The following is a 19,085-nucleotide window of genomic DNA, read 5'->3' on the forward strand; positions in this document are numbered from 1 at the left end:
CAGTTAGGGGGCGAGCACATGCCGCCAGCAACGCACTTCCGCCCCCACTTGGCAGCGGGGACTCAGATGCACGGGACAGGTGGCTCCGATTGCCGCCTGACACCCGCGATCGTTCCCCGCTGAGAGAGAACGTTGTAAACACAGCTGACTGTTCTTTCTGAAATGATCACAGAGCTCCTGTGATCCTTCTATATAGGATCACAGGTCTCTGTGATCATTTCAAAAGCCCAACCCCCATACAGTTAGAATCACTCTCCCTAGGTACACATTTAACCCTTTGATCACCCACAGTGTTAACCCCTTCCCTGCAGTGTCATTATTACAGTAACAGTGCATATTTTTAACACTGATTACTGTAGTAATGTCACTTGTGCCCCCAAAAGTGGAAAAAAATTTCAGTTAGGGGTCTGATCTGTCCGCCACAATGTCGCAATCCTGCTAAAAATCGCAGATCGCCACCATTACTAGTAAAAAAAAAAAAAAAATACATCTTTCCCGTAGTTAGTAGACGCGATAACTTTTGCGCAAACAAATCAAAATGCGCTTATTGCGATTTTGTTTTTTTGTTTTACCAAAAATATGTAGCCGAAAACAAATTGGTCTAAAAGGTTAAACAATTTTGACTTTTACATTTTTTGTTTGGGGAATGTTATATAGCAGAATGTGAAAAATATTCTATATTATATATTTTTTTTCAGAATTGTCGCTATTTTTTCGTTTGTAGCACAAAAAATAAAAATCGCAGAGGTGATCAAATACCACCAAAAGAAAGCTCTCTTTGTGGGGAAAAAAGGACATCAATTTTATTTGGGTACAGCATCGCACGACCACGCAATTGTCCGTTAAGGTAACGCGGTGCCGAATCGCAAAATATGGCCTGGTCATTAACCACTTAAGCCCCGGAAGATTTTACCCCCTTCCTGACCAGGGCCTATTTTGCGATTCGGCACTGCGTGACTTTAACGGACAATTGCGCGGTCGTGCGAAGCTGTACCTAAACAAATTTGACGTCCTATTTTTCCCACAAACAGAGCTTTCTTTTGGTGGTATTTGATCACCTGTGCGATTTTTTTGATCATGCACACGCTCCCTAGAGCCTCACAGGCTAGCGACGTAGTCCTATGTCGCTTTTCCTGTCAGGGGCTGACCGCCGCAGTAAATAGTCGTGCGGCGGTCGGCAAGTGGTTAAGGGGGAAAATCTTCCGGTCCTGAAGGGGTTAACTTTCACAAAAAGCTTTGAGAGGCCTGTACCTAATGTATCCCACTGTGAGAGCACACCCATAACTCGTATATTTACATTTTATCAAACTGCTTTCTCTAGCCAAAATGCAGCCTGAGTGATACTAAACAATATCCTTATTCTCCTTGAATATTCTATACACATCCACTACTTTGGAGTTAGGAATACATACTTGAATAGATTTTTTTTTAACCAAAGAATAAGTTCACTTTCCTAAGTAAATTCCCAATACTTCTGGATAGAAGGGAGGATGTAAATCACTTCATGTGACAGTGCTGTGCCAATTAGTGCTTTCAAACAAGGAGGAGTCCAAAGCCCCGTGTTAGCCAGGACTCATCACTTGAACAGAGCTGTGGGGGATCACACTGCTGGGAACCTTTGTTGAAGTCGCTGCGACTTGAGTTGCATTGATTTGAAATAGCTGCAATTGAAATAAATGTGTTTTGACTTATGTGACTTTGTGTCAAAAGTCGCATGACAAGTCGCAGCAGTGTGAACCAGGGCTAAGAGTCATGCTCAGACAAAGCGAAGAAAGCTCCGAAAGGAAGATTTCTTTACATTGTTTTATAACCTCAACTGGTTCGCTTTAAAAATCCTTAGCCTATGTGTAACCAGCAGTTGAGAAGAAAAAGAACTGCACTTCAAACTTCAAAGTTATTAATAAACTGATTCGCTTGTGAAAAGGTGGGGGAACCTTGCATATTTGTGGTGAATGTCATTTACTTTAAAGCGGATTTCCACCCTGAAAAACATTTTTTAGATAAAAATACCCCCGGGACAGTCAGGACTAGTGCATTTTTAGAAACGATAGCCTCTGAACTGTCCCCTGTTTCACTTACCTTTTAGAAGAAATACTTACCTTGAAAATTTCTTGTCCAGCGCTGCCATCTCAGGTGTGGGCAGCTGAAGCCGGAGTGTCCTCTTTGGTGAGGTCGGAGTCCCAGAATGCCCTGCACCGGCTCCACTCGTCACTTGCGGTGCAGGCGCGTCATTCCCTGCTAAACAGCTTCTGGGCATGCCCAGAAGCTGTTTAGCAGGGAATGATGCGCATGCACCGGAAGTGACGAGCAGGGCCGGTGCAGGCGCATTGATTCCTGGGAGCGATGACGCTCATCTTCCAGGAATCAATGCAAGGAGGAAGTGACGGCGGCGGCCGTATCCGCAGAGGGAGGAAGAGGAAGGAAGGTAAGTATATTTCTCTTACGTCCTCCGACAGTCGCCGCCTCCTCTAAGTCATCACTATTGACAGGCGGAGCGGAAGTCAATACCCAATAGTGATGACTTAGAGGAGGCGGCGACTGTCGGAGGACTCGGAGAAAGGAATTTTACAGGTAAGATTTTACAAAAATTCAGTTTTTCTTTAAAAACAAAGTAAGTAAATAAAAAAAAAAAAAATTAAATTATCCAATTCTTTTCAGGTACATTAAGGCTAAGTTCACATCTTGGCGTTCCTATTTACAGGCTTTTTTTAGGCGTTTTTTTCAGGCGTTTTACAGGCGTTTTTACAGGGGCGTTTGTAGGCGTTTTTGTGCAGGTGTTTTTGGGTTGACAAATGACCAATATAAAAAAAATAAAAACGCCTGTAATCGGCCCAAAAAGAAGCTCATGTACTTTTTTGAGCATTGAGCGTTTTGCTTAAAACGTCAAAACGCTCATATGTGAACAGGGGCCATTGAAATGAATAGGATTTGTCTTGTTGAGCTGATCCTAGAGCAGAAAAACGCCCCAAAACGCCTACATGTGAACTTAGCCAAAAGCAAGCGGATGGTGAAAAGATGTTTTTGAGGCCAGAACTCCGCTTTAAGGTCTTGCGCACGGTTATCTGTGTCTTAAATGAATATGTTTTTTGTGTGACCAGGAGTCCTAATAAAAATAATTTTTATTACAGGCAAAATCCAGAGACTACATTTGAAGTTTACATAGAAGTGAGCCGTCCTGAAACAAATGCACCAAATGAAGGTATTTGGATTTTCCTCATGTTACCCTTTTATCATTTGTGTAGTTATTTCCTAATTTACCGACAGTAACCTTTCGTATGTTTGGTTAAAATGTTGTTGTAAGGCAAAGTGGTTTTAAAGCTCTAGAGTAGTAAGATGTCCTGCTCTTGGGAGTGCATTTCTTGAATCCTGAAGATTTCTATTAGTGTATAAATCCCAGCAGAATATAAGTGAAATAACCCCTGCACTGCCAATCTCATTTTGACTATTGCAAAGCTTAAACACCCATTTTCAGAGCTGGCAAAGCTATATGGAAGACAGTTACTGCAGACGAGCTTCTTCCAGGAGCGGCTGCGGTTTTGTATAGGCAGGTAAGATCACACACACAGGGTGGTGGAGCTTCCTGTGTTTTAGATCTTGAAGTGTGGGGTGCTCTTGAGGGACACAATTAATGATGTTATGCAGACTGAATGTGGCCCTCTGGGTGTGATAGAGCTCCACGGGGAGATGGGCTTATGCAGTCTCCCTGCTCTGTCGAGCAGCTGTGTTAGACAAAGTGCCCTCCGGTACTGTAGCTTCACCTTGCGTGCACACTTTTATACCATTATCCTTCTGAAGAATGCCTCGGCGGCTGTCGCAACTTCATGCCTTTGAACAATACTGTTACTTTTAATCATGCATAGTCATCCTTTTCTAAAATACTGCTTTTTCTGAATGGTTGGAGCACACAGATATAGACCTGCAAGTCTTACAAACGTTTTGGCACATTTATCCTTTTGGAAGAAACTCGTTTTTCTATATGCTTGTTTTTTTTTTTTTGCAAATTTTAGCAGTCGCTCATGTTTCCTATTATTCAGTGCTGCCCTCGCCTCTTTAAATGATATCACTCTTCTCACTCACAGTGAATCTGCTCTGGCTTACTTTTCTTATGAAACAATAGTTTAGTGAACAATTCTATTTTACTTGCTCATTGAGTTTGGGTATGTTGTTTAGGAATGGGTTGAAGGAAAAAAATTGAATTTGGTACAACACACATCCACATCCCCTAACATACACTGCCATTTGAATAGTTCATGGAATTTCTTTCTCCTCTACGAACCAGTTTGACACCCCCATCCAGTGCTGTATCTTGGCCTAGGGCAGCACTTTGTAGGGGGGGCAGCAAAAAATTTGGACTTGGGTTTGCTGCCAGTGATTATTTCACTTATTTGTATAAGGACTATGGACTTTCTATTTATTATACAAAAAAGTTACATAATCCTAGGACTACAATCAGTGGCAGCAAACACAAGTTCAAATATCTTAAAATAACTGATGGGGCTGCACTGATATGGCAGCACTGATGGTCGCTAATGAGTTGCCAATGGTGGGTACTGATAAACTGCACTGATGGGCACTAATGAGGCTGCACTGATGGGCACAAGGCGGCACTGATATGCTTCACTGATGGGGCTGAACTGATATGGTGCCCTGATGGGCACTGATATATTGCACTGATGGCCGCTGACGAGGCGGCACTGATAAGCTGTACTGATGGGCACTGATATGATGCACTGATAGGCTGTACTGGTGGCCACTGATGAGGCTGTACTGATATGCTGCACTGATGGGCACTGATAGACTGTGGTTGTAGTTTACAAATGACAGGGCGGGTCATAAACAGGAAGGAGTGTGGCCTTTACAGGAAGGGGTGGGTCATATTGCAATTAGGGGGTGCACGTTTAGTCATGCCTAGGGCAGCACAAAACCTAAATACACCACTGTCCCCATCCCTCATGAAGATCTTGGACCACGTTCCTCGAGGCATCAAGAGCAATCTACCTTCTTCTTGCGTGGTGAAAGCGGTTATGTTTTTTGTGCCAGCATGCTGACATGCAGCCTGGCTGACAATTGTATAGTGCTGGGAACAAATTTTGGAAAAATGGGAGAGAAGGTGTGTGCCGTTCCTGAATTTTACAAATGGGTATATCTGGATCAAAGGAATTGAGAGAAGGGTAATGTGCATCAGTACATTTGCCTCTCCTTAATCTAGAAACCTTGAAATATAATACAATAGGTAATTAAGCAGTGAACCTTTCCTCAGGCCCCACTTTTTTTGAGTATGCAACAGGTACACTTGCAGTATTTTCCTGATATTTTGCATGTGATCTCCAATGCCTAGTGAATAATAGGGATGGGCTCAGGCATGTTTGGATTGTAGTCCCAACCCACCTGAGCAATCCCACCAGGAAGCCATCACTGCACACCACCAATCATAGGCAGCGTGTCTTATGTGCAGCTGCGAGCCGGGAAATACCTCACTGCCTATGATTGGCAGTGTGCAGTAAGGGTTTTCTGGCGTGATTGCTCAGGTGGGTTGGGACTACGATCTGAACATGCCTGAACCCATCTCTACTGACTAAATACCACTACTGTAGGATCTGGTATTTCTGAAGTGTGGGTGGTGTGAGATTTTGTTACAGCTTACCTCCACCATCACAGGGGGGACCTCTCAAATGTTGGATTTAGAGCTACTGTATCAGGGGAGAGAAAGCATGTGAAGGGGGTTTTATTCAGAGGAAAAGCTTGGTCCCGTGATGGAGGCGGTGAGCAGTAATGATTGGGCCTCACTTGGCAATGTCCTGGGAGTATTCCAGTCACCCTTAAGGAGATACATAAGTGGCCTACACCTAAAGCCAGAGCATTATTAAACTTTAGTCAGAGCTACACAGTTTGTTTTTATCTACAAACACCCCTTCCCAAAAAAGGCTTTTTTTTTTTTTTCTAAAGTTTTAAACTTCTCTAAATATTCATTTTGTCTGGACATACAGTAGCTAAAATTTCTTTTGAGCACTAACTTAGTAGACAATGGTGAAGCCATTACAGAACCTTACTGTGTAATACTGGCATTATAGCACAGCATAACCTCATGCCATCATAAGCTTCTGTCTTCGTGTGCGTGTTCTGGAGTTTGAATGTTCCTGTGTGTGGCCACTCCTTGTTCTTTTCACTTAGTTTGTATGAACCATTAAAGAATTGAAAAGATGTGTTTATGCAGCTTTAATTTTCACTCCTATTCTCCTACATGTGCGTTCTGTGTCAGTAGCATGTGATGGAGGTGTTTTTTAAAGTTCCATAGTATAATGAAGGTGTCCATGCCGTTAATTTGCTCTCAAAGTGCTGGAAACATATGTAACATGAATAAATTATTACCGTATATACTCGAGTATAAGTCGACTTTTTCACCCCCCTCGGCTTATACTCGAGTCACAGTCTCACTTACCTTTTCCTTGGTCAGTGCGCATGCGCCGCCGCCGCTCCGGAAAGCCTGTACACGTTCGGCTATTGCCGGGCAGACGGCGCATGCGCGGTGACGTGTTGGCGCCGGGCGGCGCCGTTTTTTAAATGTAAGGCAGAAAGGTAAGTGAGACTCCTCCGCAGCCCTTGCATCTCCTCAGGAGATGCAGTGCTGCGGGCATGGTACAAGAGATTTTTCTGTACCATGCCCGCAGCACTGCATCTCTTGTGCCATGCCTGTACCATCTCCTGTGCCATGCCTGTACCATCTCCTGTACCGTGCCTGTACCATCTCCTATACCGTGCCTGTACCATCTCCTGTACCATCTCCTGTGCCATGCATGTACCATCTCCTGTACCATCTCCTGTGCCATGCCTGTACCATCTCCTGTATCTTGCCTGTACCATCTCCCTCCATCTGCCCACAGCCCTGCATCTCTTGTACCATGTCCGCAGCCCCTCTTTTTGGGTCTCCTGGTGTTCCGGTTTGGTCCACTAGTTGCAACATTTTCCACCCTAGGCTTATACTCGAGTCAATACGTTTTCCCAGTTTTTTTGTGGTAAAATGAAGTGCCTCGGCTTATATTTGGGTTGGCTTGTACTCGAGTATATACGGGAATTGTTTGTTTTACCCAATATTGTTTGAGTAGTCCAGGCCACTGGAAGTTATGAGAATCACCTAATTGTGTGCCTGCAGTCCAAATTCCCAGTTTCACCCATCTTTCCATGAACACTGTAATTATGCCTTGTTCTAAGTATACATGTTCCTGAAGTTATTACTTTGAATGATACTTGGGTCGTTCTCATTGATAGTAAAATTGGGCCATGCTGGAAACAGACAGTATTACTCCATTGCTTTAGAAATGACACCAGCTTTGAAAGGGTTATATAAAAGCACCAGGTCATTGATGGTGTGTTGGGGATTAATAGGGAAAATGCAGCTTATGTGTCAAGACAAAGCTTGTAAAAGGTCCTTTCATAAACTCCACCACACGTTTTACCCCTTCCCTCCAAAACATCCTGCTTTGTTAAAAAGAGAGATGAATCTCTTCCAGTGAAATCTATTAACTCCAGAGCAGTTCATCATTGTTTAAGAGCAGAGAAGCCTATTTGCATGTGAAAGACCAGTGCTTCCCATAATCTTGTTCCTACTAGAGTCTGGGAGAAGTTGAAGTACTTCCGTCTTTACTCTAGGAGTTAGTTTGTGTGCTGGGGTTATTGAAGCCTGCCACCATCATAATGATTGGTTTTTGCTGAGCCTTATTGCAAAGCTTAATTCACCCTTCTAACATTCCGTGGGTGGGTCACTTCCCATAAGCTTTGGCATCATGGAGATTGGAGTCCTTTCATTTAGTGATAGCGGTTCTTAACCTTTTTAGATGGTAATACACAGAAATTAAGAAATCAACATTGCTGTAGGTTTATCAACCATAGTGAATATATAATCCCACTAGCCACACATATATAAAATATTACACTGTGACAGAGTAACATGTGCAAAAATATATAAAAATATACAATAGTACACCGTAAATAATTAGAAGTCTAGTGAATAAATCAAAGCAGTCCACTTCCACTGTGAAACACTCCTAAAGTGAAAAATAAATAGACAGTCCTCATCCACTTATAAAGTGTTCCAAAAAAACTAGTGATAACAGGATGATCCGGTGAGATTCAATTGTGTGCTGAATGAAGAAAAACCAAAGAAATCCACCACCTCCGTGCTGCACACCCCTCAGCCAAGCAACTCACCGCAACTTATTGCCCTCCATTCTCATGGATCAGGCTTACAGCGCAGAGATATCCAACTGTGGCAATCGGGATATTGGTACCAGCAAAACCTCCTAAATTAGGCAGCCTTTCTTCACTCACATTTCATGTAAACGAAACAAAAGGGCCCCACTAGTGTAGTAACACTTTTAACTTTTTATTGAAGGATAAAACTCTGGTATTGCACGCACATTTAAAATATCTTGGAAGCGCATCAAATGTAATACAAGGGGGGATCGGGGTGCTCGCATAGGTCCTACTGCTTCCGCAATGGTGTACTGGACCCCCGAGAGTCACCGCCGCTCACCTATTTATTTATTTTTTTTAATAAAAAAATAAATAATAATAAATACACATTTTTCTTTATCTTTTTATTTAATATTTTTCAAGAACCTGTAAAGCATTGCACCTGTAATCAGCAGATCGTGGGTGTAATCTCAGGCTACTGCATAATGTCAGTGTGAACTGCCTGCTCATACCTCGTATGAGCAGACAGTTTTGCACTGACAGGAAGACTCCGTGTATTACCGAGAGCGCTCAACAGCAGAGCGCTGTTGAGCGCTCTTGGTAATACACGGAGTCTTCCTGTCAGTGCAAAACTGCCTGCTCATACGAGGTATGAGCAGGCAGTTCACACTGACATTATGCAGAGTGGTAGTTTATTGAGAACTACAAGCTGTCAGCTGAAAAGGCTGTTGGTACTTGTAGTTCATTAATTTACAGATCTCTGCTAAAGAATGACGCGGCCATGTGGGCCGAGCCCAGCATGGCCGCATTAGCATGTGCAGGGAGAATATCCCCAGCCAGCTGTCGCAATGAGGGGTGGAGGGGGGGGGGGATTTGGCAAGAGACTGCAGGAGTGAGAACATGTTACAGTGCCTTGCGAAAGTATTCGGCCCCCTTGAACTTTTCAACCTTTTGCCACATTTCAGGCTTCAAACATAAAGATATAAAACTGTAATTTTTTGTGAAGAATCAACAACAAGTGGGACACAATCATGAAGTGGAACGAAATTTATTGGATATTTCAAACTTTTTTAACAAATAAAAAACTGAAAAATTGGGCGGGCAAAATTATTCATCCCCTTTACTTTCAGTGCAGCAAACTCTCCCCAGAAGTTCAGTGAGGATCTCTGAATGATCCAATGCTGACCTAAATGACTAATGATGATAAATAGAATCCTCCTGTGTGTAATCAAGTCTCATTATAAATGCACCTGCACTGTGATGGTCTCAGAGGTCCGTTTAAAGCGCAGAGAGCATCATGAAGAACAAGGAACATACCAGTCAGGTCCGAGATACTGTTGTGGAGAAGTTTAAATCCGGATTTGGATACAAAAAGATTTCCCAAGCTTTAAACATCCCAAGGAGCACTGTGCAAGCGATAATATTGAAATGGAAGGAGTATCAGACCACTGCAAATCTACGAAGACCTGTCCGTCCCTCTAAACTTTCAGCTTATACAAGGAGAAGACTGATCAGAGATGCAGCCAAGAGGCCCATGATCACTCTGGATGAACTGCAGAGATCTACAGCTAAGGGGAGGAGACTCTGTCCATAGGACAACAATCAGTCGTATACTGCACAAATCTGGCCTTTATAGAAGAGTGGCAAGAAGAAAGCCATTTCTTAAAGATATCCATAAAAAGTGTCGTTTAAAGTTTGCCACAAGCCACCTGGGAGACACCAAACATGTGGAAGAAGGTGCTCTGCTCAGATGAAACCAAAATCGAACTTTTTGGCAACAATGCAAAACGTTATGTTTGGCGTAAAAGCAACACAGCTCATCACCCTGAACACACCATCCCCACTGTCAAACATGGTGGTGGCAGCATCATGGTTTGGGCCTGCTTTTCTTCAGCAGGGACAGGGAAGATGGTTAAAATTGATGGGAAGATGGATGGAGCCAAATACAGGACCATTCTGGAAGAAAAGCTGATGCCGGCCGGGTGAAAACCTGATGGGAATCTGCAAAAGACCTGAGACTGGGACGGAGATTTGTCTTCCAACAAGACAATGATCCAAAACATAAAGCAAAATCTACAATGGAATGGTTCACAAATAAACATATCCAGGTGTTAGAATGGCCAAGTCAATGTCCAGACCAGAATCCAATCGAGAATCTGTGGAAAGAACTGAAAACTGCTGTTCACAAATGCTCTCCATCCAACCTCACTGAGCTCGAGCTGTTTTGCAAGGAGGAATGGGCAAAAATTTCAGTCTCTCGATGTGCAAAACTGATAGAGACATACCCCAAGCGACTTACAGCTGTAATCGCAGCAAAAGGTGGCTCTACAAAGTATTAACCTAAGGGGGCTGAATAATTTTGCACGCCCAATTTTTCAGTTTTTTATTTGTTAAAAAAGTTTGAAATATCCAATAAATTTCGTTCCACTTCATGATTGTGTCCCACTTGTTGATTTTTCACAAAAAATTACAGTTTTATATCTTTATGTTTGAAGCCTGAAATGTGACAAAAGGTCGAAAAGTTTGCAAGGCACTGTACGTGTTCCACCCTAAAACAGGTAAAACTTGTAACATGTTTCCAAAGTTGAACCTATCCTTTAATATTGAGGACCATATTTAACCACTTAAAGCGGAGTTCCGGGCACAAAATCGATATTTTTTTTGTGCCCGTCTGCTAGTTCTGCATCACCTGAAAAGGAATTGAATAGTTAGGTTTTTTTTTTTTTTTTTAAACTCACCTTGTAATTGAAGATCGTAAATACTCACCTCAGGGTACTTCCTCCCTCAGCGCCGTGGCTCCGCTGTCACTTCCTGTCTCGCGATGATTCCTGGGAGCTGAACGTCATCGCTCCCAGGAATCAATGCGACGGCACCGGCCCCGCTCGTCACTTCCGGGCGACGCCGCATTCCCCTGCTAAACAGCTTCTGGGCATGCCCAGAAGCTGTTTAGGAATGCGGCGCCGCACCGGAAGTGACGAGAGGGGCCGATGCAGGCGCATTCTGGGAGAAGAAGACGCGGAAGAAGACGCAGAAGAGGACCGCGCCGGCTTCAGCTGCCCACAAGAGAGATGGAAGACGCTGTGGAAGAAATTTTATAAGTATTTCTTCTAAAAGGTAAGTGCGAACCGGGACAGATCAGAGGCTAGCCATTGTGGAATGTGCTAGCCCTGACTGTCCCGGGGGTATGTTTGTTAAAAAATGACTTCTGTGCCCGGAACTCCGCTTTAAGGACTGGAGACTGCAATTGATTAACTGGATTTTGAAGTGATAGAGCTAGGGCTGCAACGACGCGTCGACTATGAAAAATCGTCGACGTGCGTGAAAGGCGTCGATGCGTCAACACGTGACGTCACACGCCCCCTGGCCGGCCGCATCGCCGCTGTAGCATTGCCGGCCGGGTGAAATGATAGCAGAGAGAACGGCGGTCTGCTGTGTTTACAACAGCAGACCGCTGTTCTCTCTTCACGGGTGCCTGGTGGCAATCGTGGCTGCCGGCCCCGCAGATCAGCTTCCCCTCCCGGAAATCGCCGGAGGGACGTATGGGTACGGCGATTTGCGCAGCCGAGCCAGCCTGCCGCAGTATATCTGCGGCGGGCGGTCGGCAAGTGGTTAAATGAACAGAACTTCAGTTAAGTGAACAAAACTTTACTTTCTCAATAAACATGGGCTATTTTTAAATTCTTATGCTGGTAGAATTAGTGAATAGATAGGAAAGCAGATCATATTTACAGTTTAAACTTTTTTTTTTTTTTTTAATGTCTTAAGTTTCTTCCTGGTTTCCAGGCCTAGGCAAATGATGTCATACATCCCAGGAGTCTTCAGAAAGGCAGGAGGGTTTTTCTCAGCTAAGCACATCCTCCTGTCTACATGCCTGAGCTAAGGGCAGATGGATTACAGGTAGTAAATGCTACATGAATCCTCTTCCCTTACATAAGATGGCCATGGCTAGAAATACTAGTAGGATGTTTTTCAAAGTGATTTCTCAAAAAAATAAAGCATGGTGACATGGATGGGTGAGTTTACTTTGATTATCAATAAAAAATAAACCGCGTTTTTGGTGCTCAGATGCAGTGTCGTTCCACTTTAACCACTTGCCGACCAGCGACGTACCCATATGTTGTATGTTGCTAGACTTCAAGTGTTTATATCGGGATGATGCCTACAGCTACAGAAGGAAGAAGGACCCTTGGAGGGGGTGATGGGGGCTGGGGATAAACTGGAGTTTTACTTTATTGTAAAAAAAATACCCTACCTGCTAAAAGATTTGTAATTCTGTTAAAGCGGTAATAAACTCCAGAGTTTTTCACTTGTTCCTATAGGTAAGCTTATGATTAGTCTTCGCTGTAGGTACAATGAATATCTCCTAAACTTGCACTGTTTAAGAAATATTCGCATCGTCTCCAGCTAATTACGTCACTGTGCTCTGCATTCAGGGCACACAAAATGTGACTCCTGCACGCATGCGTGGGAGTGATTTCATCAAAGCCAGGGACCTGGAAGGAAGACCGGTCAAAGATGGAAGCACCTGGAAGACTCTACTTGACAGATAAGCCTGCCATATTGTGCTGGCATGCAGTGCATACTAGCATATTATGGTATAACACTTTTTTTTAAATGTTATTTTAGAGAGCATTTATTACTGCTTTAGGCCTCTTTCACACGGGCGCACCGCCCGACAGAGTCCGTTCTGCTCAGTGGGGGATCGATCCGCCGATCCCTGCTGAGCAGGCGAATGACAGCTCCGTCTCCGCTCTGTGTGCAGAGAGAGAGCTGTCAGATCCCCGCTGTTCTCTATGGGGAGATCGGATGAGAACGGACCGCCTGTCTGCTCTCATCCGATCCGATCCTCCAGACGAATGGAAAATAGGGTTTCCATCCGTTTGGATTCCACGGACAGGATCGGATCGGAGAGCAGCGGGTGTCAGCGGACATGTCACCACTGACATCCACTGCCCCATAGGGATGCATGGAGCATCCGATCAGGTCCTCCTGAAAAACTGACAGGCTGATCAGATCGCCCGTGTGAAAGGGGCCATAGGCTAAGTTCCCACTGGCATTGAAAGCAGGTGGTTGAGGGGCATTTTTAACACTCCTCAAATGCCTATGCAAATGATACTATGGACAGCACACAGTGCTGTTTACATTATTAATACATGAATCGTTCTATCATGTCGCTAAAAAATTGAAGCCTCATGTCGAGTCTGGAGGAGTTTGAAGACTTTCGATACCTCCCATTCAAGGCTATGGTAATGCTCCGCAAATGTGCTGGCAGGCATTCGCAGCGCGGTTGCAGCACTTTTAAAATTAGTGTTAAAAAAAATCAAGCAGGAGGAATATAATGTCCCATAATGCCCTGTAATGATAGAGGAGAGCATAGAGCAGAGGTCTTCAAACTGTGGCACTCCAGTTCAGGAACTACAATTTCCATCATATCTAGTCATGTCTGTGAATGTCAGAGTTTTACAATGCCTCATGGGATGTGTAGTTCCGCAACAGCTGGAGGGTCGTAGTTTGAGGATCCCTGGCACAGAGTGTCCTGCAGTCACTTCCTTCTATGCACTTTCTGTTTGTGCTGCTTGAAGATGGCTGACATCAATGTGTCTCTGTTAACCCAGCACCCCAAACTACTGTGATGCATACAGAAAGCATGAGGCTTGGATTAAAATATGTGAACTGGTCTGTGGCACCTGGATGCCCTTCTCTTCTGCTCAGCCAATTGCTCATACATCAGCATCACCTGCAGAAGGCCAAACATGAGATAAAGCATAGTAAAGGAATCCATGCTGCTGACTTCCCTTCTAATAAGATTATGCACAGGAAACATTCACCATAGTTACAAAGTAGGTGAGGTTGAATAAAGACAATAGTCCATCCAGTTCAACCTGTGTAGGTGTGTGTGGCCGTAATCATCTCACATAGCCCTGAATGTTCTGATCCTTGAGATGTAAGTCTAAGAGTCTTTTGAAAGCCACCATACTTCCCGCAGAAACCACCTCTTGTGGTAGAGAATTCCACAATCTTGTAGCCCTAACAGTAAAGAACCCCCCACGTTGCCTGAGGTTAAAACGCTTCTCCTCTAATCGCATTGTATCCCCTCTTGTCCTCATGCAATCCCTTCGACTGAACAGCTTTTTTTCTATGCTGAGATCACCATTTAGATATTTAAAAATTGCTATCATGTCCCCCCTCAGGCGTCTCTTCTCCAGGGAGAATAAATCAAGCGATTGCAGACGCTCTTCATAATTAAGGTCCTCCAATCCCCTAATTAGTTTAGTTGCCCTTCTCTGGACTCTCTCCAGCTCCAACACATCGCTCCTGAGGACTGGCGACCAGAACTGGACATGTCGTTGCCCACTCCGTTATTTTGTCCAAGTCATTCTGTAGGATATCTGCTTCATGCTGTGTAGTTCTTGCCCTGGCCAATTTTGTGTCATCTGCAAAAACTGATATGGAGCTACTGATCCCGTCCTCAATGCTGTTTATGAATAAATTGAACAAGGTTGGTCCCAGGACTGAGCCTTGGGGGACCCCGCTTACTACCTCAGACCAGTCTGAGTATGCGCTGTTTATTACCACCCTTTGGACACGGCCTTTTAGCCAGTTCCGTATCCAAGAGCAAACCCTGCTATCGATACCTGCAGACCTTATTTTATAAATTAAGCGCTTGTGGGGAACTGTATCAAATGCCTTAGCGAATTCCAGGTACACCACATACACTGGTCTCCCCCTATCTAGCTCACAGCTCACCTCCTCGTAGAATGCTAGGAGATTGGTTTGACAAGAACGCCCATTTGTAAACCCGTGCTGATTACTGCTGATGATGTTGTTGTCTTTTGCAAACTCTACGATATAGTCCCTTATCATCCCCTCCAGAAGTTTACATACTATTGATGACAAGCTACACCTCAAATACTTTATTTCTTGTAATGTCCCCTTTCTTAAAAAAAAAAGAAAACGCGTTTGGGGTTGTTTTTACAATGCCTTAACACGCATCAAATGCATCGAAACCATGCATAGGGTATTTGGGGAGCGTTTTGAATTTGTCATTAACGCTTGTAAAGTGCTAGTCCAATGCCCATGCTAAAGCGCTTTGACGGTAGTTTATCACCCATACTAAAGCGCATTAACGGCAGTCTAATGCCCATACTAGAGTGCATTAATGCTATAGGAGCGTTTGTTAAGAGTTAGGAAATTTAGTCAAGTGTGAACAAGCCCTTAAGGTACTGAAGTTAAAGGGGACCTGTGCTCAAAAAGTAAAGATTTGCTGTTTCGTAAGGAATATATTGTAAAATCAGTAAGAAAAGTACTAACTACCCTGAAATGTCAACCATTTTGTTTTATATATTTTTTTTTTTTGTTGCTCTGCACTTTGATGTGACATTGTCTAGGTACCTTTAAGGCCAGTTTACACCACAGTAAGGCAGTCTGGATGCGTTCCAGATGCTTTTCTGCATGCACATTTATATGTGCGTTTTTTTCCTTGTGTTTTTTTTTTCTTTTTTTTATACATTTTTCTTTCTTTTTTTTATTTATTTTTTGTGCATTGGGTTCCTGTATTTTTTGATGCATTTTGCCGTGTTCTAGTACAGTTCCTCGCATAAAAAATATAAAATTTTTTACTTTTGTTGACTGTACCAGAATGGACTGCAATGGTAACCTACTGCCCATGTGTTTTTGATGCACAAAAAAAAAAAAATGCGCTGGACTGCAAGTTGTTTGACAGTCTCAGCCCTTAGCTGCACATCTGCACTGTGAGATCATCTAAGGCAGCCTTTCACAGACTTTTTACTACAGAGGAACACTTGAAATAAGGCCCCTTTCACATGGGCTTTCTGATCAGATTTGCCTGTCAGTTTTTCAGGCGGACCTGATCGGATGCTTCATGCAGCCCTATGGAGCAGCGGAGGTCAGCGGAGACATGTCTGATCCGATCCTGTCCGTGAAATCCAGACTAATGGAAACCCTATTTTCCATCCGTCTGGAGGATCGGATTGGATGAAAACGGACAGGCGGTCTGTTTTCATCTGATCTCCCATAGAGGAGGGCGGGGCTCTGACAGGTCTGTCTCTGCAAAGTAAGTGGAGGTGGAGCTGTCATCTGCCTGCTCAGTGGGGATCGGCGGATCGATCACCGCTGAGCAAAACGGAGTCCGCCGGGCGGAAAGCCTGTGTGAAGGGACCCTAATTCAGGTCTCAGGAACTTATTGTTAAAATTATAAATAAAAGAATTAGGAATGTGGCTACTTGGTGAATTTGACACATTTTTTAAGATACCCTTGCCCTATATGAAAGAATTACTCTCAATTGTGCACATGGAATTAAAAGAATAATAACCAGATGTACAGATAGTGAAAGTTGTAGTGCATCCTTTACCTTGGTGGTCGTTATGGAAATGCACCCTTACACTTTTTACTTTGGTGTTAATTGACAGCAGAATATCACTTACAATTATGGTTCATAGTACTTCTTCTTTACAAGCAGCTAAAAATGTCATCTGTATCAATGGGTACCTGAGAGGTGAGAAGAGAGGCTGTACTGGTGCTTTGGTACTGGCTTCAACTAGTGACATTAGTGCTGGAAGTATGTAGGCCCCATCAGGCAGGAGACTGGTCATGGAGATCTAAAACTGCTCTTTGCTCAAGAAACTCCTTGCAAATACTGCAGGAACCCAAAGGTTCCACAAAGCTGTGGTTGAACAAGGGTGACCTAAGGCATGTCATGCCCATGTCAGCATTTTAATGTCTGCCATACTCTCAAGATTTGGAATTCCCGAGGACTGTAATGGCAGCTAGTGACACAACTCTGTGTGGCAGAGCAGACCTGATTGTCTCTGATGCAGTTCAGTGCAACTATAACTGGTCTTGTTCCTCCCCCAGCCCTTGACTCCACCATAAAATGAGTAGCGGCAGACTCAGGAGCTCATCTCTTTGTCACGCTGCTCTCTCCCTCAAGCATGCTTCTTGTTAGTGCATGAGAACTGCAGGATAACTGATTGGTTTATTGTGTTGCATCATCGTCTCCCTTTTTCCTTTGCCAAAGGATTGGAAGAAGCGGTTACCAGGTCAAACTAAGGTACTTGCACTAAGTGCAATTAAAAAATACATTTAACCACTTCCGGACCTCCCACTGCATGTTTACTGCGGCAGGCTGGCCCTCCTGTGCGAAACGACGTAGGGATACGTCGGTCGCGTGCCTGCAGCTAGGGGGCGAGCACGCGCCGGCCTGCTCCCACCCCAACTCGGCAGCAGGGACTCCGATGCACGGGGCAGGTGGCTCTGATTGCCACCGGGCACCCACGATCGCTGCCCGCTGAGAGAGAACGGTTAGCTGTTGTAAACACAGCTGACCGTTCTCCCTGGAATGATCACAGAGCTCCTGTGATCCTTCTATATAGGATCACAGATTCTCTCCGATCATTTCACAAGCCACGCCCCCATACAGTTAGAAACATGCTACTAGGTACACATTTAACCCCTTGATCACCCACAGTGTTAACCCCTTCCCTGCCAGTGCCATTATTACAGTAACAGTGCATATTTTTAGCACTGATTACTGTAGTAATGACATTGGTCCCCCCAAAAGTGTAAAAAATGTCAGTTAGGGGTCCGATCTGTCCGCCACAATGTCACAGTCCCTCTAAAAATCGATGATCGCCGTCATTACTTGTAAAAAAAAACAAAAAAAAAAAACAATAAAAACGACATAAATCTTTGACAAAATAGTAGTTAGTAGACGAGATAATACGCTTATTGCGTTTTTTTTTTTTTTTTTTTTACCAAAAATATGTAGCAGAAAACAAATTGGCCTAAAATGTTAAAATAGTTTGATTTAAAAAAATTTTTTTTTGGAATTTTCTATAGCAGAAAGTGAGAAATATTGTTTTTTTTTCAGAATTGTCACATTTTTTTTTTATAGCGCAAATAATAAAAATCGCAGAGGTGATCAAATACCACCAAAAAAAAGCTCTATTTGTGGGAAAAAAAAGGACATCAATTTTATTTGGGTACAGCGTCCCACGTCCACGCAATTGGCTGTTAAAGTAACGCAGTTCCGAATCCCAAAATATGGCCTGGTCATTAAGGGGGAAAATCTTCGGGTCCAGAAGTGGTTAATGATGTGTTAATGAATACATAGCCGCAATATCCGTGTCTTTAAGGCTCCGTTCACATCTAGGCGTTTTGGGGCGTTTTTGGGGCGTTTTTCTGCTCTAGGATCAGCTCTCAAAACGCCCAACAAGACAAATCCTATTCATTTCAATGGCCCCTGTTCACATCTGAGCGTTTTGACGCTGTATACAAAACGCCCAACGCTCAAAAAAGTACATGAGCTTCTTTTTGGGCAGATTACAGGCGTTTTCCATTGGTCTCTATTCAATCTAAAAACGCCTGCACAAAAATCGCGGTAAAAATCGCGGTAAAATCGCGGTAAAAAACGCCGCAAAAATCGCGGTAAAATCGCGGTAAAAAACGCGCGAAAAACGCTACGCTCAGGTGTGAATGTAGCCTTATGTCTGTAGTTATGCACAACAATAAACCATCTATTTTATGATATGTAAATAAATGTTTGCTTGGAGGAGCACTGTAAACACAAAGCACTTTTATCTAAAAATCACAGAACTAAAGTTGAGTGAGTTGTTTTCATCTTGACAGGTTGTTTCTCCCGGAGCGTTCCTTCCCATGATAAACGTGCAGCTTTTTTGTTTTGCACACTCTAGGGAGCACTTGTTCCACTTGGCTACTCATCTTACAACACAAGCAAGGGGGATACAGTGAAAGGGGTTGTAAAGGTGCTCTAAGATGAACAGATGATAAATGACAGCCGTACTCCTATTTTTTTCTGCATGGCCGACTTGCTTCTTTATGCAGCATTACTGTGATCTTGTCAAAAACAATGTAA

General features: G+C 43.6%; 1 protein-coding gene across 4 annotated transcripts in view; it reads left to right on the forward strand.

Annotated features, from left to right (window-relative positions):
• Positions 1-19,085, forward strand: part of DENND1A (DENN domain containing 1A) — a 1,402,774-nt gene that overhangs the window by 90,518 nt on the left and 1,293,171 nt on the right. For all 4 annotated transcript variants that reach the window (XM_082262893.1, XM_082262895.1, XM_082262894.1 and 1 more), the window contains exon 2: positions 3,129-3,199. In XM_082262893.1, the coding sequence (XP_082119019.1) occupies positions 3,129-3,199 (71 nt within the window). The remainder of the gene's footprint in view (positions 1-3,128; positions 3,200-19,085) is intronic.

The sequence above is a fragment of the Pelophylax lessonae genome (assembly GCF_965119305.1).
Source record: "Pelophylax lessonae genome assembly, chromosome: 7".
Taxonomy (NCBI): Eukaryota; Metazoa; Chordata; class Amphibia; order Anura; family Ranidae; genus Pelophylax; species Pelophylax lessonae.